This window comes from Primulina eburnea, chromosome 16 (genome assembly GCF_022965805.1).
Source record: "Primulina eburnea isolate SZY01 chromosome 16, ASM2296580v1, whole genome shotgun sequence".
Lineage (NCBI taxonomy): Eukaryota > Viridiplantae > Streptophyta > Magnoliopsida > Lamiales > Gesneriaceae > Primulina > Primulina eburnea.
This window is the reverse complement of record NC_133116.1, coordinates 5,126,219-5,153,309: the sequence shown is the minus strand read 5'-3', so window position 1 is coordinate 5,153,309 and position 27,091 is coordinate 5,126,219. Positions and strand designations below refer to the sequence as shown.

Below are 27,091 nucleotides of genomic sequence, written 5' to 3'. Positions count from 1 at the left end.
GTTTTTCTCTTACACCGAAAATACAATTTTTTTTAAATGATAACACCAAATGGCACTAGTTACTATAACTAGTAAAATTTATAATAAAAAAATTTTATAGACCACTTGAATTAATTAATATTTTTTATAGTTAACATATGATATATCGAGATTGTTTCTTTTTATATTTCAATATCATTAGATCGTATGAAATAATGGCTGAACTTTGACCACATCAAGGGGAAGACAGATTCCACGTATAGCATAGACCCGAAATTATTGGGACGAAAGATACTGCAGGATTTTATAACCGTAGGCGTTTGCATTGAGGGAATAGTGGGCAACTCATTTTCTTGATCGTTAGTGGCCGCGATCGATTCTATTCTTTTTCTTTTCTGAACCATTTTTCTCTCTTCTCGATGGCTGCAAACTAATGGATTAGAATAAAGATTTAACTTTTTTTTTTCAGTTGCAACCATGGATCATCTGTAGATGAAAATACGTGTTTGTTGTAATTATATGCATTATTGTGCATATGATAATTTCTTGGCTCATTCATGATTATAGTATTTTCGACCTCTTCGACACGAAGATTATATAATTACTTGCAGAAGGATAAAACACACGTTCATTGGGAAGATGACGAGTTTCTCCGATTTCGTAAGTGGATTTTTCCTTTGTTTTCTCAGATCCATTACGTATGAATGCATTCAGATTCGCTGCATGCACATAAATATATATGCCAAGCTTATGATTTGTATATGTACGTGTGTGTATAGGAATGGACTGAATGTTTTTGGGATTCATTGAACAGAATTTAGGATTGTTTGTTTTCATTTTCTTCCCGATAAAGTCTATGCTATTTTCGGAATTTCGACAATGACAATAATTATAGGAGGGAAAATTTAGAAAAGTTTTAGTGAATCTGATATTATTGCCTTGCCTTGTTGCCAGCCGCCAATAAGCAGGTATCAAAAGGAGAGGAGAACCTGTATCTGCACCGTCTTTCCCATAGCTTCTCTGCTATTTCTTGCATTGTTTTCATGCTTATGGTTTGCACAAGACAATCAGCAGGTGTGAGTTAATGCATTAAGAGCAATGATAAATATATATTTCACAATATTCCAAAGTTATTTTTTGCATGGTTAACTCTCTGAGCTATGATGCAGAAACTAATAGAATCAAACTCACAAGGGAGGAGTGAGACTGAGAGTAGAAGAAGCTGCGAGGTATGTATTTGCTTGATCTGTTATAAGATTGTTGTTTCGTTCTTTGATTATGATTTAAAAAAAATGTGATGCCTGTCATAGAATGAACGCAGTTGCAGGCCAACTGGAAGCGGATCACTGCCTAAAGGGATAGTTGTCAAAACCTCTAACTTGGGAAGACGACCGTTATGGGGTTCTCCAAAGGTATTAAGGTAGAGTTTGTAAGAGCTTATTCTAAATTTCAAACTTCTAACCAATGAAATGTTTGAAAATTATATGTACAAGTCGAGAATAATTTAAAATAAGCTCTTGCAAAACATTACCTAACCAATTGGAAATAAATTAGAGTTTAATCCTATATAATGTAATGTGAGGCACTATATTCTTTTGGCCTTGTGCAAGCAGAAAACAAGTTCATCGATGAGTTTGTTCGCTGTTCCTGTTGGAATAAAGCAGAAGATAAATGTAGATAAGCTGGTTCAAAAGGTAAATAATGGCTGTTTCTTCTATCTATCTATACACAGCATAATCATGATATATAGAATCTCAAAATTGCAGTTCCTGGCAAGCAATTTTGTTGTGATGCTTTTCCATTATGATGGCAATGTTGATATCTGGAAGGATTTTCAATGGAGCAATCAGGTCATACATGTATCTGTTGATAACCAAACCAAATGGTGAGCCTAGATTAAAATTTTTGCCACTCGCAAATGTGTGGAAATGTACTGGGTGCTACGCCTGTATATATCTTGAGGGAGTTTCTAACCAGGACAGATCAAAATATAACCTGGCCCATATCCTTGAACTAATCAGGACATTTGAAATAAAAGGATTGTATCAAGAACCATATTGTTTTTTACTTTCATTCTCAATCTTTACTTTCGTTCACAATCTTGGATTTTCCGAGATAGATGATAAAAATCTAAAGAGTGGTCATTGACTAGGTGGTTTGCCAAGAGATTCTTGCATCCAGATATAGTAGCAGATTATGATTATATTTTCTTGTGGGATGAAGACTTAGGAGTTGAGAACTTCCACCCTGCACGGTATGCAAAACCCACATTTATTCAAGACTTAGTTTTCACACTTTACTGGTATTAGTTTTGAATCTAGGTATTGGGTGTGCAGATATTTATCAATCGTTAGAGATGAAGGATTAGAGATATCACAACCAGCGCTTGAAATAGGGGAATCTGAGGTGCATCACCTTATAACTGCACGATGGAAGAGATCAAAAGTACACAGGTTTGTTCATGCCTATTTCACTTAATAGCATATAATAAGCATTCTCAAATCTACGCAAAAAAAAAAAAAAAACTGAATGAAACCAATTTTATAAGAAGACAAATGCATGTACTATATAGTTAAATAAATGATAGTGCAGGAGGACTTACAAAGTTGGTGGTAAGGAAACTCAATGCGATGATAACAGCACTCATCCTCCATGCACAGGGTACAGCAAATACATAAGTCACATACACACATATGGAGGACAAGAATTTTAACACAGAATATATGATACTGTTTTCAGATGGATAGAAGTTATGGCCCCAGTATTCTCCAAGAATGCATGGCGTTGTGTATGGCATATGGTCCAGGTATCATTTATATACGTATATAATTGAAATGAAATTATTATACGGATTAATCCCTATTGCTTTTATGGCAGAATGACTTGATTCATGCCTGGGGACTTGACATGCAGCTCGGTTATTGTGCACAGGCAATTAACTTTACTTCATCACTCCTTACACACACACATACATAATGCATGTATAAATACCGTGTTGATCCTCAGGGAGATCGGATGAAAAACATAGGAGTTGTGGATGCTGAATACATAGTTCACTATGGCTACCCAACACTAGGAGAAGAAGAGGTACCGAGTTGCATTGCAATTTGCATGCATGATAAGAATTGGTAATGAATTTTCAATTGGATGATTGATGCAGCATACACAAGGAAGTTTGAATGCAGAAAAAGTAAACAAGAGAGTCGAAGTGAGAAGACAGTCATATAATGAGTACAAGGTATTCAAAAGGCGATGGAAGAAAGCAGCAGAGGAGGATCAGTGTTGGACTGATCCATATCCACGTCAAACTGATTAAATTGCTCATCCATCAGCTATAATTTGCCAAGTTTCTGCCATTCAACTACCAACCACTACCTTAATTCATAGAAGTTGGGTTAATTGGTGTAGCTGTCACGTGTAAGCAAACCAACCATGTTTATACCATTATTAATTAACATACAAATATTTTGATGGACTTTTACTTTAAAACCGAAACTAAGATGCCAATGCTTTAGTTTCTTCTCGAAAAATAGAAACAAATGGCCCATGAACATTCCCTCAAAGAGAGCATCAATATCAATAGAACTTCAACAATCTATTTTTAATTTCAGAATTGTGTTCAAAAGAAACACAGCACACCATCCTGTAAGTAACCTTAATCTACACAATTACTCAACTCATCAACTAATCATAAAACAACAATATACATTAAATGAAATTTATGCTCTTTTGTGTTTCACTAAACAAGGATGAAATAATAGAAATTTCATGGATCTTTCCCAGCTCCTAACTCCTCCTATGCCCGTCATGTAATTCCTACCTATAAACCCCACATCTCTTTTCATCCTTCCACAAACAAAATTCAAGGGAATCGAACCTAGATATGGCATCCCAAGCAATTACAAGTCTTGGGAGTGAAAGAACAGTAGCCAAAAGGCCTGTTTGGGATGTTGCAATTGATAGCATAGCAACATGGAGATGCCAAACAGTATCTTTTGGCTGTACCATAACCTCCTCCACAGCAAGTGCACAGAGCACAAACCTCAAAGCTCCCGGCCAGATTCCTCCGGCTCATTATCAACTCTTCCTTCCCTTCTGGCTCCATCTCCATGTCCACATTCGAGGCCACTGTAAACCCATTTGCCTGCAAGTCTTGGATTTGTAAATCAAGATGCAATTTTTAACAAGAATATTGATGGGATCTATGCGCGTGTCATAACAAATAATACAGATGCAGTAACTGTGTGATAAAGATACTCACGAGGGATGAAAATCTAACTCCACCGAGACTAAGGGCGAGCAACAAAAGGAACAGTTGCAGAAAAATCCCACTCCCACTTGAGCGCATCTCTTAATGTTTCTTGCTTATGGAGAGGACGATAGATTGTAAGGAAAAAGGTGAATTAGCGTAGTTTAGGTGTGAGCGCCAAGTAAGTGATAAGGAGAGAAAAGAAAAAGTGGGGTTTATGTTTAATGGCCATTCAAAGTTCCAACAGCGACAAAGGAAGCCATCACTTTCGGGAAATGGATATGAACTGGTTCCATATTTTCTGCTAGCAAGTAGTAATGCATCCACACATAATTTTCAATTTGTCAGACATTTCATACCATATGTTTGTTATACACTCCTTGTCCTAAAAATATAGGCATGTATTCATTAAAAAAAAAAAATCACATTTGCCAAAACTTGGTTGATATAAGAATATAGACAAAAACTTGTCTGAGAAGGTCTACGGGTCGTATTTTGTGAGACGGATTTCTTATTTGGATCATCCATGAAAAATATTACTTTTTATGCTAAGAGTATTATTATTTTTATTGTGCATATCGATAAGATTGACCCGTTTCACAGATAAAAATTCGTGAGACCTACTCAAAAATATATTAGTAAAAAAAAATTCAACTACGTGTGGAAATTTTAACTTATATATTTGGTACAGTCGAAAATGGAAAATAAACATATTGAGATAGCAGGAATATAAATTTTAAACATAAACAATATCTTTTGTAAAGAAAAAAAAAGAATTAAAACATTGATCTTATCTAAGAATTATAAATTAATTTGCTTATAATATATTTGAAAAACAATAAGAGCTGATTATTTTCATCCCAGATATATTAATCAGAAAATAGTGTAACTCGGTTTGCAAACAATATTGTTCATAAAGGAATTTGAAGTGATTTCCAGTATGCTTAATTGTCAATAAACTAAATTAGTCTGATTAAACTAAATAAGATAATAAATTGAGGTTACTTTAAATTATTAAATTAAATATGTGTAAATTAGATATTTTCTGAATTAAATTATTAATTAAATTGAAAATTTATCGAATTGATTTACTTCAAACACTAATCATAAAAGTTGTGCGAGAATCTTTCCAAAAAAATAAACTAATATAAAAAATAAATGAAAATAAAAATATTAAACTTTTTAACAAGACTTCCCTTGGCCTTCGTTTGTCTACAATTTAACACAGATTTTCAAGAACCATGGACCACAAAAGATCAATAAAATGTTGAATTCCACTTCAGTCATTTGCCTCCTACTCTCCGTGTGTGCGCACGCTCTGTGAATTCAAGCTCTCCTGCAAAGTTTATGCAACTATTGCATCAGCCAGAAATATTTATTTCAACTTCTTTGGATGCATTGTTGAAAGTCTGCATGCTTTCTTTCCCTTTTCCTTTTATGTTGACCTGCATCAGAGCATTCCTACTTAGGTATCACGTTGGTTGGCTATGATCAGATGGTCCACAATTCAATCCTACAAACATAAATTAACTAAATCGAAATTCAAAAGATAAGCAACAAAGCTCCAGTTCCACTGCCTAAATTTATAAATGTTACAAATTAACAAAACTTCTCGTTCCATATGCAAAATTTACAATCATGATGAATGATTGTCGAAGTATGCGATGAGTTGAGCATCAAGATTAAACCTTTGACAAAATGCAAAAATGTGACATACTGTATCCACTTCCATATTTATTCTTCAGTATCTTGTGAAGTATCTACTACCAGTTTAAAACGCTCGCACTGTCACCATGATAACTAGTATTTACAAATCACCAAAGTTTTAGAAACAGTTTTGAAAGCACATAGTCACACCATTTGCTCCATTCCACAGTCATCGTTGGCAGCTTATTGCATTTGTTCCAGTTCTTAAATGAAGAGAAGCTTGGGCATATTTAAAGCTGCAAGTAACATCCCATTCTGCAGGTTTAGTTCAGCAATTAGCAAGCCAGTGTGGATGTCGCAAGGTCTGCTCACTGCCGTTATCTTATCCGGCTAACAATAATCAACAGATAATAAACAGACAAGCATGGATAACATATTGAATTTTCCACATACGGGCTTAATCTTATAGTTACATTTCTTTAGTGATTTTTCCTTCATATTTCGCCTTCAATTTCACCCAACAACTCTATATTAATGTGTGCACAAGTGCATGTGAGATGTCTTTTATTAAACCTCATTTCATTTCACCTTAAAAATTATGAACTGCATATGAAGTAAATGTAGATTAAGAGGAAGAAAAAAATTTCTCGTCTTCACATACTCTTGTACAGTATAAATGCACCCAGCTCAATAGTGAAAATGTATTTCAATCATGCACTTCAACAAGATGGTTCTGTAATTGTCAGAGTATTGTGGAAGAGCATGTTCATACAAAAATTAAAATAAATTTTCATTGCATCCATTTTTTTTTAAAATACATCGTATCCATTATTTTAACTTCTGCCTTGATGATGAAAATGGACAAATAAAATGCGAGTAAATGTGTTAGGGGTGTTGTTTTTGCATATTCATGCAGCGTTGTTGACCCTGTGGTAGTCATGTTTCCTAATTTGACAAAACACTATTCAAAGATTTCCAGTCAAGATCATTAGCATCACTTTCAAGCTCATGTCTCAGCCACAGATGCTTTGTTTGAGCAGCCAAGAAATGGTCTGCAATAATACAAAGGTCTGATTCTGTTCAGATACTTGTATCTGTCAAATTCAAATCCATTTGATATGAGAGAATAAAAGAAACCAACGCATCCCCAGCAAGGGTGGTCTTCCTTCAAATTGGCACATGCAAGGTAGAAACGCTATTCCTTTGTGATGCTTATGTACAGCCACAGTAGATACAAGACCAGAAAAAACAAGTACAGATTTGGCATATAAGGGAAACAAATTCATTTGTCTTGGTTTTGAAAATACCTGTTACACTTGTTTTTGCTGGCATTTCCGGCGAGCATACCAACCTTCAATTATAGACGAGAATGAACAAAAATTTACATTTGAATCTTGAATTGTCTGTAGATCCAGCAGTATATGCAAGCCAAATCAACTGATGATGCTTCCTATGAAATATGAATTGGAATTAGAATTAGAGATGAGCTTCGGTGGTTTCAGAAATTGTAGCCGACTAGTAAAAATAAAAACTGTTACCCAGAAAATCATCCCTGAATTATTGTCTGCAAGTCCATTCTGACACATGATACATTTCCATTCCGCAATAATAGATCACTTACCTTTCTCACATAAGTTGTGACTGATGCTTAACCTAAAGTCTAAGCATTCAAATTCTGCTGTAAACAAAATTATTTGATCATAAGGTAACATTATCTCAGTTTTTTTTGGCAGCAAGCTTCAAATCACTAAAGAATTTTTCTTTGATGTAGTAATCACTCATACATCTCGTTTCAGATAAATTTATGTTACCAAATTAGCAAACATCCAATTCAAGAGTACTCCTCCAAAAGAGCCCTAGAAAGTGGAAAATAGTGTCAAAGTTCTAGGTAACATTTGATTGTCTGGTTCGAGATCCAAATTCCATAAATAATCAGATTCATTTTTCTGATTCACTTGGATACAAAGAGCCAATTTCGGCAGTTTGACTCTCGGCATTTCTCTATCTATTATGCCTATACACAAAGAACCTGCAAAAGAACCAACAGAAAAATAAAGCAAATCTATTGAGAAGATCAAACCAAAATGTTAACAGCACAAATCACTGAACTGATAGGTCATAGCACATTTCATTAGACTCGAACAGATTGAGTAATAATTCAACCCATGGCACAGGTCTTTGGAGAATCTCCTGCCTCCAGATGCCTAATAGCAAAACTGAAGCAGCAAAACTGATAGTAGTGATATATGGATGGTGGTAGGCGTGATGCTCGTAAATTTTGGCAATTCTGACAATGCAAGCATCAGATTCTAAACAGCCAGGAAATAACAATGACATTATAAATGATTGAATGAGAAATGATCCAGGTACTTTTGAGGATAAATATGTTGAGCCAGATGTATCCAATCGCAAAAACTAATGTTCTGAAGATTGTCGTAGTGGTTAAAAGAAGGCAGAAAGATAGATGGCTGTCAGAAAAGATGTTCATTATTGACTTGAACAAATGTCACAACAGTTGCAGATTTATACAATGCACGGTTTAATGTTAACTTATCTTTTCAACTGACTCTATATTCAGAAGAGAAGATTGACACAGAATTAAAATCTGTACATCTCCAACCATGGAAATGAATTTACAGCAAATTCTTATTCATCTTCCAAATGATTAGAAAGGTGATAATTTAATCGCATTTGGAAGTATTAAATCACTCTGAGTCAATGTTATTATCACCAGATGGTTTCTGTCTTGCCTCCACTAACCCATCTGGAGCTAAACTTAATGCAACAGCTCCAGTCGAAGCCAAAAAACGGCGAACAGCTGGGGAATCTGTTGATGATGATGCGGCCGTGTTGTATGCAAAAGCCCTCATTGGGTGGTCAAACTTGCAGCTTGGACCAAACTTGCATATTCCATATCGAGAATAAAAAACGCAGAGAGGCTCCCCCTAAAACCAACAAACAAGGAATAAAAGATGTGACAACAACTGCTTAATGAGTTTCAATAAACAGTTAAATATAGGTTTTGCACCCAACAGAGGAAAATTATCAAGTCTCTTTCTCTGTTTTCACTACTTAATTAATTTAGCCTATCCATTTGTTTTCATCGTTATTTTTATGATCTCTCATTTAAAGGACACAGAACGCATGGAAATACTCAGGGTAAACATAGTGGGGTATCATATTATCAACAGACATCCCTCAGAGTCATCAATATGTGGAAAACCGTATAATTGAAGAAAATTCAAATCTACGTCTTTTGTCACCATGTTCTTCAGTCATCACCGTTATTCTGCAACAATCACTATCCTTTTCTTGCATCACCATATAAAATTCAGCACATTTTTGGTTCGGTTTAGAGATTTTATAACATAAAACAGTCTCTTTCCCGAAAAACGAAGAACTACATTTTCATTCTATATCCGAATTTCTTCTGGTACTTCCTCACCCCACACCCATTCTACTAGACTGAACAATCAATGAATTAAATGAGAAGGAAACAAAGTGACATGGAGATCCCTAGGCCAGGCCAAAATGGGTGTGGGCGTATGTGATCATAAAAGGGCTCCAAAAGATCAATAATCCAATGGATAAGAAAAGACAATGAGTAGAAATAAACCACATTGGAGGAAAACGTTTGAGATGCCACATTAAAACTATGAAAAAAGGACGATTCTTGTCACCCACTAACATGCTACAGTCTGAATTCTTTAATGAATGAGACAATTTTATAGATGTTAAGCCTTGAAACTTTGAGATATCCCTTCTCTTTAGAGGGTAAGGGATACCAGTACCGCCTTTAGTCTTCTTTTGCTAGCATTATTATCATGTGATTCAGAATCTTGAGGTGGTTTCGCTTCTTTGTGTTCCCCAGTTCATTCACAACCAAAATGAAACAGAATTTGCCAAGATCAAACTTTATGCAAAGAAAGTACCGCACATCCCAGAAATTCATTTTTGTGTCAAAAAATGATTCAACTTTGACTTACAGGCCTTAAAGGAAGTCCAAGTGGACTCAAGAGACAATCAGGGACTGGGACAAATCTTTCCGTAGGATGGTGAAATTTACATACAGCACCGAATTTGCAGTCTCCAGTTTTCATATAGAACTGACATTCAGGCTGACCCGGTCTCTCAGGGAACACGTTATCTCTCTGAAATGCGTATTGCCCCAGTTGTAGAGTGCCCAAACGAAATTGGGATCCTACATTTACAGCTTCGCCCTGGGGTGACGCCCCATCAGCAAGACTGCTTCCTGCAATTGGTCGTTGATTTTCTGAAGGTGACACTGAACCAGGCTGACCCTACACAAAGAAATAACTAGTAAAATTCAACCTTGCAATATCTTGTATTTTGCATAACTTCGGTTAAATGCAGAACATGATAAATTTGTGCCAATCAATAGTGATAGAACTTTGTAAATAAAGAATAAAAGGCAACTGCATGAGAAATTCACGGTCTCCAAGTTTGCTTTTAAATCACCAGTATGAATAATATATTCGTGAGAAGTACATGGTAAATGCGTTTTTCTCAAACAGCCAGCCCAAGTGCAACTAAGTTTTCCGGAATAGAGTTCGCAAACTTATACTGATAGTTCAAACTTGAGTTGAAATACCAACATTGCACATTCTACCATGAAGAGAAATTATATCAATTTCTGAAAATAATAACGCATAGAGATAAATTATATTGATGTTTAAATAACTATAATATATGTTCAGTTACCATAAACCATATTCTTTAAAAATAATAACAACAAAAATAATAATGGAAGAGTCAAGAAGTGAGTTTTCGAATAATATTATGCAAACTCAAAAAATCCATGAAACTTGAACTCGAATTGAGCAGCTTGTTAGAAAGTCTGGCTCATCTTAATGATCCCTAATCAAAGCTAACAAAAGAATAGCTTTTGGCTGTATTAAAGGCGGTTCAGAAAAATAGCATTTAGATGAGTAAAACCATGATTAAAAGAAAGATTAACAAGCTGAATGCAAAGTCTAATACTTCACATAATAATAAAGGTCATATATACAGCAATTGCTTAGATTTCAAAAAATCGATGGGCAAAAATATGCCCACAATTATGCAAGCAAAACAAAGAAACAAAATGCATCAGAAAAATTACGGTGTATAAGTTCCATCCAGGGACAGATACAACCCCCTGAGGCACAACCATAGGTGTATAACTTGAAGGGTTTTGCCACCGTGAACTGGGGACAAAAGAAGCTCTCGACAAGGGAAATGACAGCTGGCCAGTAGTCGGAGAATGAATAGGAGGATATACAGAAGAGCCGCGTAAGGAGACCATCATGTTAGATGGCTGAGGATGGTGGAATTTACAAGTGCTCCCAAATTTGCAATGTCCATTTCTCATAAAATATGCACATTCACTTTCATTCTGCACAAAAATGCAAAAGGGAAAAATAAAAAAACTCCACCCTCAACAAACCACTAAACGACACCCGACACCCGAAAATCCAATTTACCATCTATATTACTAGATGTATGCTCAATAGATATATATATAATTGTATAACTATATATAACGGTGTAACCTATACATACATCCAGACATAGATAAACAATCATATTCTCCCATATCCTATCCTAAAATATTTTGAAGATCGACCATACCTGCATCGTATCATATCCATGTCCCTATGCCCTATCTTTTCAATATATGTAGTCATGCTTTAGAATAATTCATCTTTTATTTATTTACTTTTTTTTTGGTGTGAATCAGCCATCATGGGCATTTGCCACGGGTCCAAAGCAAAGCATACTAACCACTCTCAAACCCAATATAAGTATTTATTTTAACAAAATCCACACAGCTAAGAGTTTGATTTTCCCATCGCGTAACAAAGTAAAATCCTTCAACAAGAAGGAAAGAAAATTACATTTCACCAAAAGAAGGAAAAAAACAACAATAGGTGCTTAATGCCCCTAAAGTTCTATTTAAGCAGCTAAACCTTTTTACCCAATATCGAAGTCCCAAGAGTTCTATTCCTGCATCATTTTAATTTCTTAAGAAGAAATGAATTATCCTTCTTCAACAATTTGCATTTTTTTCCATCATAAAAAGAGAAAAGTTAAAACAAGTTTCATGTCAAAATCTGCATTGGACGTCAAGATTGTTATCGGGCCATTCAACTGATCGATTTCTCCAAATGTTCATTGTACTTATGAATGGTCTTGATAAGGATGATTCCTGCATGAATTAGTACGAATATTGCTTCGTGTTTCGAGTGTATTAAATTATCTAAGCAGGCAAATCTTGAAGATTTGTTAGAGAAGAGGATCAGTTGGAGAAGGGATTTGACTCAATCAACTTTCAAGAAGAAAGATTGCCAAATCAGGTTAGTGAACAACTTTCTTTTACGGGAAAAATGGCTTCCCAAACAACACTTTAGCAAAAATGCAGCCACCACTCCACATGTTAATTACCGAAGCATATTTTGAGAAAAACGAGTCACATGATTCAGGAGCCCTATATCATCTTGTATCAATATAATCTGTCCAAATTTTTGTCTGACGGATCATGTTTATATAGGATGGTATATGATTTCTGAACCGTGCTCGTTTTCCCATTACTGAGTTCACTAATGCTGAAAAACAAATTGCTTGATTTATTTAGCTTAGCTGTGAAACATTTTTCACCAAGTATCCTAATTGAAAAAACGCATGATTAATGGTTGATTCATGCTTGATGAAGAAAATAGAATAAGAGTTTAAAAAATATAACAAGAGTTTAAAGATGGTCCCAAAAAAACACTATTCCATACATGGTTTATAATGTTATTACTGGTCATTTGAAGGGAGTGGAATGAATCCCAAAGATCTATAGAAAAAGGACATGGTTCATGCATGCTAAATGAACAACACTCAGACATTCCAGAGGATGTAAGCAAAAGAAACTGGTCCAAAGAACAGTCGTAGATAGGAGAGCATGATTTTTAGAATTGTTAGACTAGGGGATTGAAATTGTGTAGGGGAAGGGTCCTCATTTCCAATTTCACTTGAAGGGGATAGAATTGGAGCTTCTAAGATATGAAAAGGTCAATGTGGTTTAATATTGGCAGTGTAAGAACTAATAGGCTCATCATGTCAATTGCAAACGAGTACAATTCAGTTCAACATGTGAAGTTACAGTACATATAAAATGTGAACCTCCGATGGTAAATTTCCTTTTATTTACACAAAATATACAAAAATATGTTATGATTTTACCCTAAAACAGTTTGGTTTAAGTAACAAATTAATAGTTTTGTTGAGAGGCTATGTAGAAATGGTAAAAAAATATTATCTTTCAAAAGCAGAATTATATAAGTTTCTCATTGATAAGATACAATATTGTTTTGCTGCATTAATAGAAAAATATGTTAATTTGTTCAATACGCATTCAATGGTTTTTGCAACTAAGTGTAATTTATTTAAGAGAATCAAAAGACATACTGTGTAATCTTTCACTTTATTAATAGTTGCCAGAGCCAAGAGTGAATACAAAATTTCATGAAAATTACATGCGTGCCTATGAATTTTAATGGTGGAAGTGAAATAGTTAAATATTCTAAACTGTGTCAGGGTTGCGACTTTCTTATAACAGTACTAGGCATCAATTTGTTTAAAACAAATTCAAAGACAGAGATAGATTAATGCTATTATCAATTTATCATATCTTTTTCTTAAAGATTCTACACATGCAATGCCCATGTCGTTTTCTGCTATCATAAATATAAAAAAATATGAGTAGAGTAATGTAACAAAACAATAATTGAATATAAAGTGACATCCCAAACAGATAAATTCAGTCTCATATCATTAATTAAGTGCAAATGGGCCCACTAAAATGTGCAAGAAATAAATGTAAAATTTTAAGATTTCGAAGCAGAATGTCAAAAATGACTGAGAGGAAGATAAAGTGTCCAAACCGGCCGAAATGGATAACCCAAAGCATTTAGAGCAACTCTACCAGCAATCCCAGCCTTATCTCTAGGATGATGAAATTTGCACGTGGCTCCAAACTTGCACGTTCCCGTTTTTAGGTAATACTAGAAAAGAGTTCAAAATACACAAACAAATATATGAACAAGAGACATTTTTAGAAAAAAATAGTGCACTAATGTTCAAATTTATGTTGAAGTGATATACAAGACAAAGAGAGAATAGAAAAAACAGAGAAAGGATTAAAAAATAGCACTTAAACCATGAAGGATAATCTCATTGAAGTAGAATGTAAATTGATTTTCTGAAATTAATTTAGTGCCCAAAATTTCTAAAACAGAAACGGTGACAGTTTTTTAAGCCTTTGTCCAGTATTTTTTCCGAGTAGCAGCTTCCTGAAACTGAATGGGGGTTCAGTCGGAAAAGGATAATGAATGGCCAGAAAATTACCTTGAAAACATGGTTCCACAAACAAAGACAATAAAAATAGATGCATACCTGGCATTCTGGTTGCCCAATTCTTTCTGGATATTCGCCTCTCATCCTTGCAGTAGCAATAGCCTACAGACAAAGTTATCATCAAATTACGGGATAGTGGGATACAGAGGTGTTTTGAACAATATGTAGAAGGCAGTCTAACAAACCACCTAAATCCCGGAAAAGTATGCAAGTAGACTCAAGTTAGGTTGGTAGTTTCATTAGTTGAATTCAGGTTAATAATATAGTACATGCAAAAAAAATACTCATTTTTCATTACTATTTGAGGCCAACATACCCTGCCAAAGTCCAAACAACTTAAAAGGCTCAACTTCTAACTCCCAGAAATGCAAAATTGAATGGGTATGTCATTTTATCCCTCCCCTCAACTGTTTTTATATTGCCAAGCCCTTCATCTAAATTACAGAACTAGCCGCTGACAAGAGAGTCGCCCCCTATTTGAGGTTTCTCGATATCCATAGATTCAAAGTATCACCAGAAAAAAATACAGCATTTGGTATCGCATAATCATGAGCCAAGACTCAAGAGAAACTAAAAAACAGCAGCAAGGTACAGAATGTAGAAGTACATGGTGGCTCACAACAAAAATATTTTAGATGAATAGTATTTCAACGAGCAAAGTCAACTCTGTCCATATATTATGTCAAAAATATGTCAGCCAGGTCCAAACTAGTATATCAGTATTTTGTATTCCATACCAGTTTCCGGTTGGGCGGGTGGTTAAATCGACATGTTGCCCCAAATCTGCAGAGCCCTGTTCGAATATAGTATGAACAATCTGGTTCGTCTTCACGCACAGGATAAGACCCAGGCTCCATCTGTTCCCTTGATCTTGGATTCATTTGCCACAAAGCATCTGAAACATCAGATGTTTCAGTTTGAACTCTCACTCAAAGGAACCTCTCCTCAACATAAATTTTTCAGCGGTCAAGTGAATTTAGCATGTAATTTGCTAAAGTGCTTCCTTTCACATAAGAGGCAGAACATGAGTTTTCAGGAATCCAACTTCTAACTCTCGCACCATATAGTGAAAATGAAAGGTTATGGCTAAAAGCATAACAAAATTGTGTTGCTGAGGTTTCACAATGAGAAGTAGCAAATTCTCAATAAACACATAGTATAGATGAGATTTCAATCACATGTACTGTGATTACCAATATTAAGGCCCCCTTTTCCCCTTCTGATCTCACTTCACATTTCAGCATGTTAGAAAGCTACAATCTCGCTATAATTTCGCATAGCTAAATCAATGTAAATTATATTCACCATTTGCTTTATTTTCACCTGATTCAATTACATATTTACATGTTATCTTCAAAAGGCGTTGATGCTGCTTGAATGCGATCTATTAAAGGTAAAGAAATCATTAAAAACAAAGTGACTAACAGCGTCACAAGGCATCAAAACTGATAAGAAAGTGATTTGTTGAGCAATATCATAGCAAAATGGAGCCTGATTTTCAAACCCCAGACACCACACAATACACCCTCTCAAACATGATTGAAAAAAAGCTAGCTTCCACACTACATGTGTTCCCAAAATATAAGCTGATGTCAGTTTGAAACTCCAGAGCATGTTTATTGAACTATGACATATTCACTAATGCAACAAAAACTCCGCAACTAATTGTTAAAGTCCATGAATCAACTGGGAAACTATTGAATTTAAAACTTTTGCACCACATTCTTAGCCCAGAAAACTTAAAGCCTAGCCCTCCGATAAGTCAAAGAGGTCACTTCTCCAAAACTCAAATCAGGAAGTATCTTTGTAATAAATAAAATAAATATGGGGAGCTCCGATGGTTTCTCCAAATTCTGGATTGGGCCTAAATTGAAAGTAAAAAAATAACACCTTTGAATCAATATCCAACTATTTTTATGTAAAGCGACCATTTAACCCATGCAAACAATGGCTAGAGGACTGATAACCAAATGGGGTGGAAACTGCTACGAAACAAACTCAGCAAACTACTTCCAAGCAACGATCGAGCAAACACAAGTAGAATGGAGGTTCTTAGTCTTACGCACACGAAGCAATAATTCCATCATCGTTTATGTTAAACAAGAAAAAGAAAGCACAGTAAGAAAACAAAGCTACAACTAATCAGTAACCAACATGGATCATTTCGAAACTGACGAGGATACAAATGAATCTAAGTCGAGGATCACAAAATCACCAACGACTCGATAAACTAAAGTACCTAGAACGAATAGAAGAAAGAAACCTTGATTTTGGGGATGGAGGTGGAGGGAGGAGGAAGACGAAGACGCAACGGCAGTGACTGACACCCGCGACATTGGAATCAAAAACCCATATGACACACCATTTCGATCCTCAAAAATTATCAAAAAAGACCCTTCTCATCTCAGAAGAATCAATGTTGAGATAGAGAGTGTGGAAAGAAATGGAGAAGAGAGAAAGGAATGTTCTTGGGGTGGGGTAAGGTGGGGCTGGCTATAGCTTTAGCAGCATGCTCTCCTCTCCACATAAACATTAACAACCAAAGAACAGAAATTTATATAATAATATAATATAATGAAAATAATCAACCAACCATTCACCACCATGAAGGGAGCCAAACAATTTTGGGAAAATCACTGTCCATTTCTTTTTTAAAAAAAAATTGCATATATTCGTTATCATAAAATTTCGACGAGATAAGATTTTGGATATGAAATGTAGTAAAATATTTTTGGAGCAAGAATTGGACATGCTTAGGCTATTTTACGGGTCTAAGCACTTTTGTTACTCGATTATAGGTACAACAACATACGCTGGTAATGAATTATTAAATGAATCTGGAGAATATATTTATTAATGGCAAAACTATGTATGATTCAAAATAGACATTCATAACGTTATTAGAAAATTATTATCAGACTTTTCACATAATATTTCAATTTTAGTTTGATATTAAATATTTCTCACGCTCAAATCTTCGTTCCAAGTTATAATAGCCACGAAATATACTAAAAATATACCCTTAACCTTTTTAAAGCAACTGAGTTTTTAAATTATTTTTTGTTCATTGAGATCTAGATCAATTTTTTTTTTTTTTTTGTGGAAAGACACGATAAAATATGTAATGCAAGAATAAATTAGAGAATATTTTTGTGTTCAATAGAATTCCGAATCAATATAAAATTGGTAGATAATATAGGATTGTGTTGCATAGCAAAACTTGCACCTAATAAAACTTATTGTCATGTATTCGCTCAAGAGTTTTAATGATAAATCAATGTTTAAAAACCATGATTGGTTGGAGATTGATCATAAAAATAATTTTAAATTTTTAATATAACTTTAGTTGTATAAATCAAAACAATAGATGAGATAATATGTAAACATATTTAATTTAAGATTTAAAACCAATACACAACCAAAAGATGAGATTCAACAGTTTTATATCATATCATGTTTAGCGCAAATTTTACAATGATTGGAGTTAAAAATTAATTATTTTATATATGCCTTCAAATTATCATATCATCTCATAAGTCAAGTGATACCTAAATATAAAAGTTTTAAAATCTCAAAAATACCACATTTTCAAAAGCAAAAATATTAATAGTTTTTTTCATATAAAAAATTTATTATTAGTTTTTTACAATCATATCACATACCAAAATCCTAAATATTATATAATTCTTTGTTCAACTTATTTCTTTATCTAATCTTTTCGTCCAAACGAATAAAACCAACTTTATCTATAGCTACCCATGTTAATTTATTCACAAAAACTCTCATAAGATCATCTCAATGATCAATTTTGTTACAAGAATATTCATAAAAAATTATTACTTTGCAATAGATATAGACCAGATCAACACAGTTTAAGAATATAAATCCATTAGACAATCTCACAAAAACCATATTATTCTCTTTTTAATTTATGATAGAAGAAAGATAAATCAATAGCAGCAACATTAATAACGATGTAGAAATACGCACAATTTGGAACTTTGGCCACATATCAACCGTATAATTGAAGTTGAAGTTGAAGTTCAAGTGTGAGATTTTTCTTTAATAATGTAAGGTATTATCTAAGGATACTTGATTCACGTTACTGTCTAATATTATAGCAAATGTTACTTCGTATAATTGCAGCATAAAAATTTATGCCTAGTGTATCTCACTTCACAAGTACACCTTTGCCTCCCGTATAAATACCGATGCGCCTCAGTGCGCACTGTCTAAAACAATTTTAATTCAATATAGTTAATCCAAAACAAACATAAAAATAACATTATGTCCAAGAAAATTATGGTATAGCTCATTCCTCATTGGTATACAATTTTATGAGAATTGAGGACTCTTGTCAAATATCTTCAACAAGGGCAGAATTAAGTCACTTTCCTCATCATTGCCTGCAAGTAAAAATGAGAAAATGTGAGAATCTTCTAATTCGTTTCTTTTATTTGGAAAGAGCGCTACATAATTGATCACTGCTTATGGCATCAAATCAACTTTAAACGAAGATTACATTTGTGCAATGTCACAGCCCACGTAGTGCGCATTCGTGATGTTTGAAGTTCGGAAAATATCATATTTGAGTGTCAGTATTTTATTTATCACACCTTCTTAGGCTGCTAATAGGAGGACTCGTGTTGAAACACGGTAATCACAAGTAGATTCGTGACTCCTAGTTGCAAAGTGGTATTCATGGAAATTGGTTTAGCTTTCCATTTCTTATTAGAAACTATTAGAGCAGAAAATAAAAAGGTAAAAAATCAATCATGTCAATGGAGTTTACCTTCGTTAAATTCCTCGCTTTCTTCTCCGGCCTCTTCATCCTCGTCATCATCTACTTCTTCGTCTTCTTCTTCACCCTCCTCTTCCTCAAAAGTCTGCTCATCCTCTGCCTTCTCCTCTACCTCTTCTTTCCTGTTCCTTCTTTTTCTCAACTTCCTCCTTATTGTCATCATTCTGATCTTTCTTAATTTTTTCTTTGTTTTTAATATCTTTATGACCAACCTTGTCACCTTTGGCACATGTTTCGAATTTAGGAGGAGATACAAAACTGAATGTTGACCTTCTTCGTGTACTTGATATGATGTTGCTCATGTCAATAACTTCAAGTTCTTTGGCTCTTTTCTTTCTTTTTTTACAATCCTTGATTTCTGAAAACATGAATTTGGTGGCAACATTAAACAAGAAGAGGGACAAAGAAGAGCCACAGAGAAGATGCTCAAAAATTCAATCCAATAACTCAGATAATATGCTGTGCATGATGGATGACGAATAAATTTAGTGCTGCAGGCAATTTGTATAACCAACCAAGCTGATCTGACCTACTGGTATTCAATTGACGATGGTATCTCATGTGTTAGGACCAATGGAATCCGGATATCTCCACACAGGTATGATATTGTCCACTTTGGGTTTTAACCCTCATGGTTTTGCTTTTGGAACCACCCAAAAGGCCTCATACCAATGGAGATATCATTCCATCTTATAAACCCATGATCTTTCTCTAGATCTTCCAAATCATAAGAGAAGAATAAGAGTGTGTGAGTTGTAGCGGTGATCGATTATTTCTGTTTCATTGTTCTTTGTATTCTGACTGGATGAGTTTCTAATGAGATTACTCCCGTGGATGTAGATCACTTTTGATCGAACCACGTAAATTCGGTGTTGTTTCTTTTCAGTTCTTAAATTGCTTGAGTCTATATCTTCTGAAAATCGATATCACCGAAGTTTCACTAGTATACTGAATCTATACAAGAAGAGTGTTCTTGATCTCGTATTGGTCATCTTGAAGCTACTGGAGTCCCATTAATTACTTGACTCAACAACTGGTATCAGAGCATCAGGTTCTTGATAGTGAAAACCATCTGATGATGACTGGCAAAGTCGAACTCGATCGCTTCGATGGAAAAGGGGACTTTGCACTCTGGCGCAGGAGGATGCACGCCATATTGGTACAACAGAAAGTTGCCAAGGCAATAGAAGGAGACATCAAACTCCTAGAAACTCTGCCAGAAGAAAGGAAGATGGAGATGATGGAATTGGCGTTTAGCACCTTGACTTTACACCTGAGTGACAAAGTTCTTCGAGAAGTTTCATCAGAGAAGACAGCTGCAGGTATTTGGTCTAAATTGGAATCTCTTTATATGACCAAATCACTACAAGATCGGATCTATCTTAAAGGAAAACTTTTTGGCTTCAAGATGACTGAATTCAAGACGATCGGAGAAAATCTGGATGAATTTAATAAAATCATTCTGGATCTTGAAAACATTGGGATAGTAATTGAAAATGAGGACAAGGCTATCTTGGTTCTCAACTCTCTTCCAAAATCATTTTCAGTATTTGTGGACACAATGAAATATGCCAAGGAGTCACTCGTTTATGATGAGGTACAAAAGGCACTAAAGTCAAAAGAATCTCAAAACATGATAGAAAAGGACTCGAAAGAAGTAGGAGACAGCCTTCATATAAGGGGCAGACCAGATAAGAGAGAAATAAGAATCAAAAACCGAAGCAGGTCCATATCAAAAACAAGGAAATTGAAGTGTTTCTTATGTCACAAAATAGGACACTTCAGAAGAGATTGCCCCGATCGCAATAGATCAGGGGATAAAGCCAAAGATCAAGGAGAAGCATCCACTGTGCAAGATGGATATGATAGTGCTGAGGTACTATGTGTTACCAATTTCAAGACTGATGATAAACATAAAAATTGTACATTAATTAAATGTTTTATAATATAAATATATAGTTTTTGTTTTATTAAATTTTTAAATATTATATGTTTTATAATAAATTGTATAAAATATAAGTTGTTGTGTAATTATAAGTTTTTACTATTTTTACAGGTTCGATAAAACAAGAATAACCTTGGCGTTGCAAATGGGATTAAGATGATTCTTGGACCTGTAGAAAGTTGATGTTAATATCTACAATATTGGTGGCAAGCATGAGATAAAAATCCTCTCACAATTGGGATCAAATTAAGCAACAATTAAAGTTACCGAAGGAGTGGCAGTTTTACCATGCTCTAGTATTTTGACCATATCTCTCAAACTACTTGGTCAAATATTCTGAAAAAAATACCACAACTAGACAACTCAATTATCCACATGTTTCATTTTATGTGAAGAAGAAAATTCGGAGAAGATGCTTGTCAAAAGTGATGTGCAATATAATATTAATTTCTTGGAACACCAATGAAGACTTATGTGTAAAAAATAATATTTTATTTGTGGTTGTCTCCCCAAATTTGGCTATAAATAGGGGTGCATTGTAATGTATTGAGATATCCCTCATTCTATGAACAAATCTTTGAGTTCATAATATTTCTCTCTATATTTTTCTTTTATTTCTTCATTTAAATATAATTAGCATGTTAATTTCATATTCAAAGTTTTACACTTTGAATAATGAATAGCTAACTTCCTAAAGTTGAGATGATAAGGTGAAGCTCTTGGCATGATAATAAGGTTATTATAAGGTAAGAATCTATGTTTTATATTATTTAATCATTATTTATTGTTTATGTTATATTTATTTCTTTAAGCATTTTTATACCCTACTTATAAGTGGGAGTTTTGATTTATTGTTGCTATATGTTACACTAAATTCTTGGAACCATTTAAATGTTAGTTTGGTATTACCAACCATTTAAAATGGATGCCTTGAGTTATTATATATAAATATATTATAATATTAAATTCTTGGAACCATTTAAATGTTAGTTTGGTTTTACCAACCATTTAACTTGGATTCCTTGATTTATTATATATGAATATATTATAGTATTAATTTATTGGTACCATTTAAATGTTTGTTTGGTTTTACCAACCATTTAAAGTGGGAACCTTGATTTAGTGTTTACAAATATATATAGCACAATAAATACTTGACCACATTTATAATTTTTGGTATATATTATGTACTTATAAGATTATAATTTATAACATAATATAAATATGATTATTTAATATATTGGAACCATTTTATTAAGTGGATTTCAATATTGTTCGTTAATGTTAACTTTATTAAAATACCAAGAGTGGATCCTTTAATCTCAACTACTTAAATTTAAATTTGAACAATTAAAATTTACCCATTAAAGATTCAATTAAAATTAAAAAGAAACAAAAACAAAAACAAAAAGACATTGTAGTGGACTTGTAATTACCTTAGCTTCCCTGTGGATACGATATTCGGACTCACCGAATTATACTACTTGTGGACAACCTGCTCTTGGGAGTGCAACAATCAAAGTCGCAACAAGTTTTTGGCGCCGTTGCCGGGGAAGTATAATTTAATTTCAAGTCTATTTAATATTGTTTAAAGTTTATTTTTCTTTTTATTGCTTTTGTGTGTTTTTTTTTTCTTTTTGTTTTGCATTTGCATGAGCATTTGGTCACGTACACTTAGTGGTCGACTCATTCGAAATAACCCTTTATTTTTACAAAACATGGCGGAAGAACCCATCCAAGAAAATGAAGATGAAATTCAATCTCAACATGATCATGATAGACGAAGAACACTTAGAGATCACATGAATCCTACACGTACTAGTGCACCTTCATGTCTAGTTTTTCCCCCTGATGCATCTCATTTCAATTTTAAGCCTGGTATTATCCAACTTTTACCCAACTTTCATGGCTTAGATTCTGAAAATCCATACATGCATTTACGAGAGTTTGAAGAAGTGTGCAACACATATAATGATCTAAATTGTAGCATGAACACCATTCGCCTTAAGCTTTTTCCTTTTTCTTTAAAAGATAAAGCTAAAACTTGGCTACAAAATCTTAGATCGGGATCCATTCGAACTTGGGATGAATTGCAACAACAATTTTTGAAAAAGTTTTTTCCATCTCATAGAACAAATTCTTTCAAAAGGCAAATCATCACTTTCACTCAAAAACAAGGAGAAACGTTTTATCAGTGTTGGGATAGATACAAAGAATTGCTTAATCTTTGTCCACATCATGGTTTTGAAATTTGGAGAGTTGTTTCTCAATTTTATGAAGGCTTAACACCTAAAGATAGGCAAATGGTTGAATTTATGTGTAATGGAACATTTGAAGATAAAGATCCGAACGAGGAAATTGAGTATCTCGATTCATTAGCTGAAAATGCTCAAAATTGGGACACTATAGGTACAATCGAACCATCAAACAAGATTCAATCTCCTACATCTGGTGGAGGTATGTACACTCTCAAAGATGAACATGATCTTCAAGCTAGATTTACCTCTTTGGCAAGAAAAGTTGAGGCACTTGAATTGAAAAAGAATGGTCAATTAAAATCTGTTCAAGAAATTGTGTGTCACATCTGTGATACAAGTGATCATTTTACAAAAGATTGTCCCACTTTGCCCTCTTTTAAAGAATGTCTCCATGAGCAAGCCAATGTTTTGAACAATTTCAAAAGGCCAAATTTTGAACCATTTTCTCAAAATTACAATCCAGGTTGGCGAAATCATCCAAATTTTAGTTGGAGGAATGATAATGCTGCACAATTTCCGCAACCACATTTTCAAAATCAACAAAATTTTCAAAATTATGCACCTTATGTTCCTCCGCCGAAAAGAAATTTGGAAGATACATTGAATTCTTTCATTGCAAAGCAAGAGTCTATCAATACTCAAACTGCTCAAACCATGACAGACTTGAAAGATACTCTTGCTAAATTTGCATCTGCACTTAATGTTCATGAAAAAGGTAAATTTCCTTCACAACCTCTGCCTAATCCCAAGGATCATCATACACAAATTGGAACTTCTGGAACTCAACCGATGGATCAGGTAAAATCTGTTATTACCCTTCGAAGTGGTAAGGTTGTGGAAAAATCCATTCTTGAACCTTGTGAAGATGATGATAAATCAACTCCAAAGGGTAAGGAAGTGGAACCCATAACTTGCGAAGAGGAGGTTCAACAGACAGTGTCACCACCATTCCCTCATGCATTGAAAAATACAAAAAAATCAAATTTGAATTCTGATATATATGATATTTTTAAACAAGTAAAAGTTAATATTCCTTTATTAGATGCAATAAAACAGGTACCATCATATGCCAAATTTTTGAAAGACTTGTGCACTGTGAAAAGAAAATTGAATGTGAAAAAGAAAGCATTTTTAGCCGAACAAGTAAGTGCAATCATTCAAAATAATAATGCTTTGAAATACAAAGACCCTGGTTGTCCTACTATTTCGTGTATTATTGGAGAACGAAAGATTAAAAAAGCCTTGCTTGACCTTGGAGCTAGTGTGAATTTACTTCCATATTCAGTTTATCAAGAACTCAATCTAGGCGAGTTAAAACCTACTTCGGTAACACTTTTACTTGCTGATAGATCTGTTAAAGTGCCAAGAGGTATGGTAGAAGACGTGTTGGTCCAAGTTGATAACTTTGTATATCCTGTCGATTTCATAGTTTTAGATACACAACCTATTGAAGCTTGTAATGCAATTCCTGTAATTTTAGGTCGTCCATTTTTAGCAACTTCTAATGCTCTTATAAATTGCAGGAATGGAATAATGAAGTTGTCATTTGGTAACATGACCTTGGAGCTCAATGTTTTTAATCTTTGTAAGCAACCACATGACAAAGGAGATGAAAGTGAAGATGAAAATCTTATTGAAACTCTTGTGGAAGAAAACATTCAAGAAGGGAGTACTCGTGATCAATTAGATATTTGTTCAATTGAAACTGTTAAAGAAAATATTGAAATTGATCTTGACGATTTTTTCAGGTATCACTCGTTACCAGGATCAGAGAAAGAATTTGATGAAAAATATGAGAACAAAGACGAACCACCAGTATTGGAGTTAAAACCCTTGCCAGAAGAATTGAAGTATGCATTTCTTGGAGAAGATGAAACATATCCGGTGGTAATTTCTTCCAAACTCTCAAATAATCAAGAAGGTAAATTAGTTGATATGCTTAAAAGACATAAAAATGCAATTGGTTGGACACTAAAAGATCTTAAGGGCATTAATCCACTAATTTGCACACACAAAATTCACTTAGAAGAAAATGCAAAAACATCTCAACAACCACAAAGGAGATTAAATCCACACATGAAAGATGTTGTGAAAACTGAAGTTCTCAAACTACTTGATGTTGGAATTATCTACCCTATTTCTGATAGTAAGTGGGTAAGCCCAACACAAGTAGTTCCAAAAAAATCTGGCATCACAGTGATAAAAAATGAAAAAGGTGAATTGTTAACAAGTCGAGTCCCATCTAGTTGGCGGATGTGTATTGATTATAGAAAATTAAATGACGCCACTAGAAAAGATCATTTTCCATTACCATTTTTGGATCAAATTTTAGAAAGAGTAGCAGGTCATCCCTACTACTGTTTTCTTGACGGATATTCAGGCTATTATCAAATTCCTATTGCACTCGAAGATCAAGAAAAAACTACATTCACATGTCCTTTTGGAACATTTGCATTCAGAAGGATGCCATTTGGTTTATGCAATGCCCCAGCAACATTTCAAAGATGTATGCTAAGCATTTTCTGCGACATGGTTGAAAATTGTTTGGAAATTTTTATGGATGATTTAACTGTTTTTGGGAATACATTTGATAATTGTCTTGAAAATTTGGAAAAAGTTTTAAAAAGATGCGAGGAAAAAGGTCTTATTTTAAATTGGGAAAAATGTCATTACATGATTACTTCTGGAATTGTTTTGGGACATGTCGTGTCATCTCATGGAATTGAAGTCGATAAAGCAAAAGTTGATGTCATTGCCAATTTACCCCCTCCAAAAACCATTAAAGAAATTCGCTCATTTTTGGGACATGCTGGATTTTATAGGAGGTTTATAAAGGACTTTAGTTTAATCTCTAAACCCATTTGTAACCTCTTAACAAAAGACAGTGCATTTGAGTGGACTCAAGAATGTCAAAATGCTTTTGATAAAATCATTCGACATTTAACATCAGCTCCTATCATGCAACCTCCTGATTGGTCTTTACCATTTGAAATCATGTGCGATGCGAGTGATTATGCAGTCGGTGCAGTATTGGGTCAAAGAAGAAACGGTAAGCCTTATGTGATATATTATGCAAGTAGAACTTTAAACAATGCTCAAATGAATTACTCCACAACTGAAAAAGAGCTACTTGCTGTAATATTTGCATTAGATAAATTTCGTTCTTATTTGATTGGATCAACAACTATCGTGTTTACTGATCATTCTGCTATTAGATATTTGTTGACCAAACAGGATGCAAAGCCACGACTGATACGATGGATTTTGTTGCTCCAAGAATTTGACATTGTAATCAAAGATAAAAAAGGAACCGAGAATGTCGTAGCCGATCATTTATCGAGACTAGTAACAGGATCATCTTTTGAAATGACACCAATTAACGATAATTTTCCTGATGAACATCTATTTTCAGTTACTACTACACCTTGGTTTGCTAACATAGTAAATTTTCTTGTGACAGGAAAAATGCCACCGCAATGGAGTTCCCAAGATAAAAGAAAATTTTTGAATGAGGTAAAAAACTTTTATTGAGATGATCCGTATCTGTTCAAGTATTGTCCGGATCAAATTTTTCGACGTTGCATACCCGACAATGAGGTAAGTAGTGTCATTAAATTTTGTCATTCAGAAGCATGTGGGGGACATTTTTCTTCAAAGAAAACAGCTGCAAAAATCTTGCAGTGTGGATTTTATTGGCCCACTTTGTTTAAAGACACCCACGAAATCTGCAAGATCTGTGAAAATTGTCAAAAATTGGGTGCGATTTCAAAAAGAAACATGATGCCTTTGAATCCTATCATTGAAATTGAAAT

General features: G+C 34.1%; 3 protein-coding genes, 1 non-coding gene and 1 pseudogene across 16 annotated transcripts; 1 reads left to right on the top strand and 4 right to left on the bottom strand.

Moving 5' to 3' along the window:
* The first annotated feature begins 278 nt into the window (after nt 1-278).
* Nucleotides 279-4,011, top strand: LOC140817084 (uncharacterized). 2 transcript variants are annotated; one of them, XM_073176661.1, is made up of 13 exons: nt 279-639; nt 934-1,053; nt 1,174-1,208; nt 1,290-1,391; nt 1,593-1,673; nt 1,746-1,864; nt 2,132-2,233; nt 2,316-2,432; nt 2,572-2,640; nt 2,719-2,785; nt 2,857-2,910; nt 2,986-3,066; nt 3,140-4,011. In XM_073176661.1, the coding sequence occupies exons 1-13, from the start codon at nt 537-539 to the stop codon at nt 3,293-3,295; spliced, it is 1,206 nt and encodes a 401-aa protein (XP_073032762.1). In that variant the 5' UTR covers nt 279-536; the 3' UTR covers nt 3,296-4,011. The 2 variants fall into 2 exon arrangements, with proteins under 2 accessions (XP_073032762.1, XP_073032763.1); XM_073176662.1 differs by having other exon boundaries at nt 282-639; nt 1,149-1,208.
* Nucleotides 3,857-4,327, bottom strand: LOC140817332 (uncharacterized). Its single transcript, XM_073176980.1, has 2 exons — nt 4,241-4,327; nt 3,857-4,123 (listed from the first exon to the last, which is right to left on the bottom strand). The coding sequence occupies exons 1-2, from the start codon at nt 4,325-4,327 to the stop codon at nt 3,857-3,859; spliced, it is 354 nt and encodes a 117-aa protein (XP_073033081.1).
* A 1,060-nt stretch (nt 4,328-5,387) lies between these two features.
* LOC140815856 (zinc finger CCCH domain-containing protein ZFN-like) lies at nt 5,388-16,812 on the bottom strand. Of its 12 annotated transcripts, none has more exons than XM_073174843.1 (10): nt 16,515-16,812; nt 15,013-15,170; nt 14,267-14,377; nt 13,804-13,923; nt 10,998-11,270; nt 9,862-10,176; nt 8,607-8,820; nt 7,183-7,904; nt 6,086-6,927; nt 5,388-5,741 (listed from the first exon to the last, which is right to left on the bottom strand). In XM_073174843.1, the coding sequence occupies exons 1-8, from the start codon at nt 16,609-16,611 to the stop codon at nt 7,732-7,734; spliced, it is 1,461 nt and encodes a 486-aa protein (XP_073030944.1). In that variant the 5' UTR covers nt 16,612-16,812; the 3' UTR covers nt 5,388-5,741; nt 6,086-6,927; nt 7,183-7,731. The 12 variants fall into 12 exon arrangements, with proteins under 12 accessions (XP_073030944.1, XP_073030948.1, XP_073030945.1 ...); XM_073174847.1 differs by having other exon boundaries at nt 5,388-5,673; XM_073174844.1 differs by having other exon boundaries at nt 5,917-6,265.
* Nucleotides 16,813-18,610: 1,798 nt separating this feature from the next.
* Nucleotides 18,611-27,091, bottom strand: part of LOC140817329 (uncharacterized) — a 28,681-nt pseudogene continuing 20,200 nt past the window's right edge.
* Nucleotides 23,158-23,266, bottom strand: LOC140817637 (small nucleolar RNA R71). The gene has a single exon (XR_012114849.1). It is a non-coding gene; the product is annotated as a small nucleolar RNA R71 (small nucleolar RNA).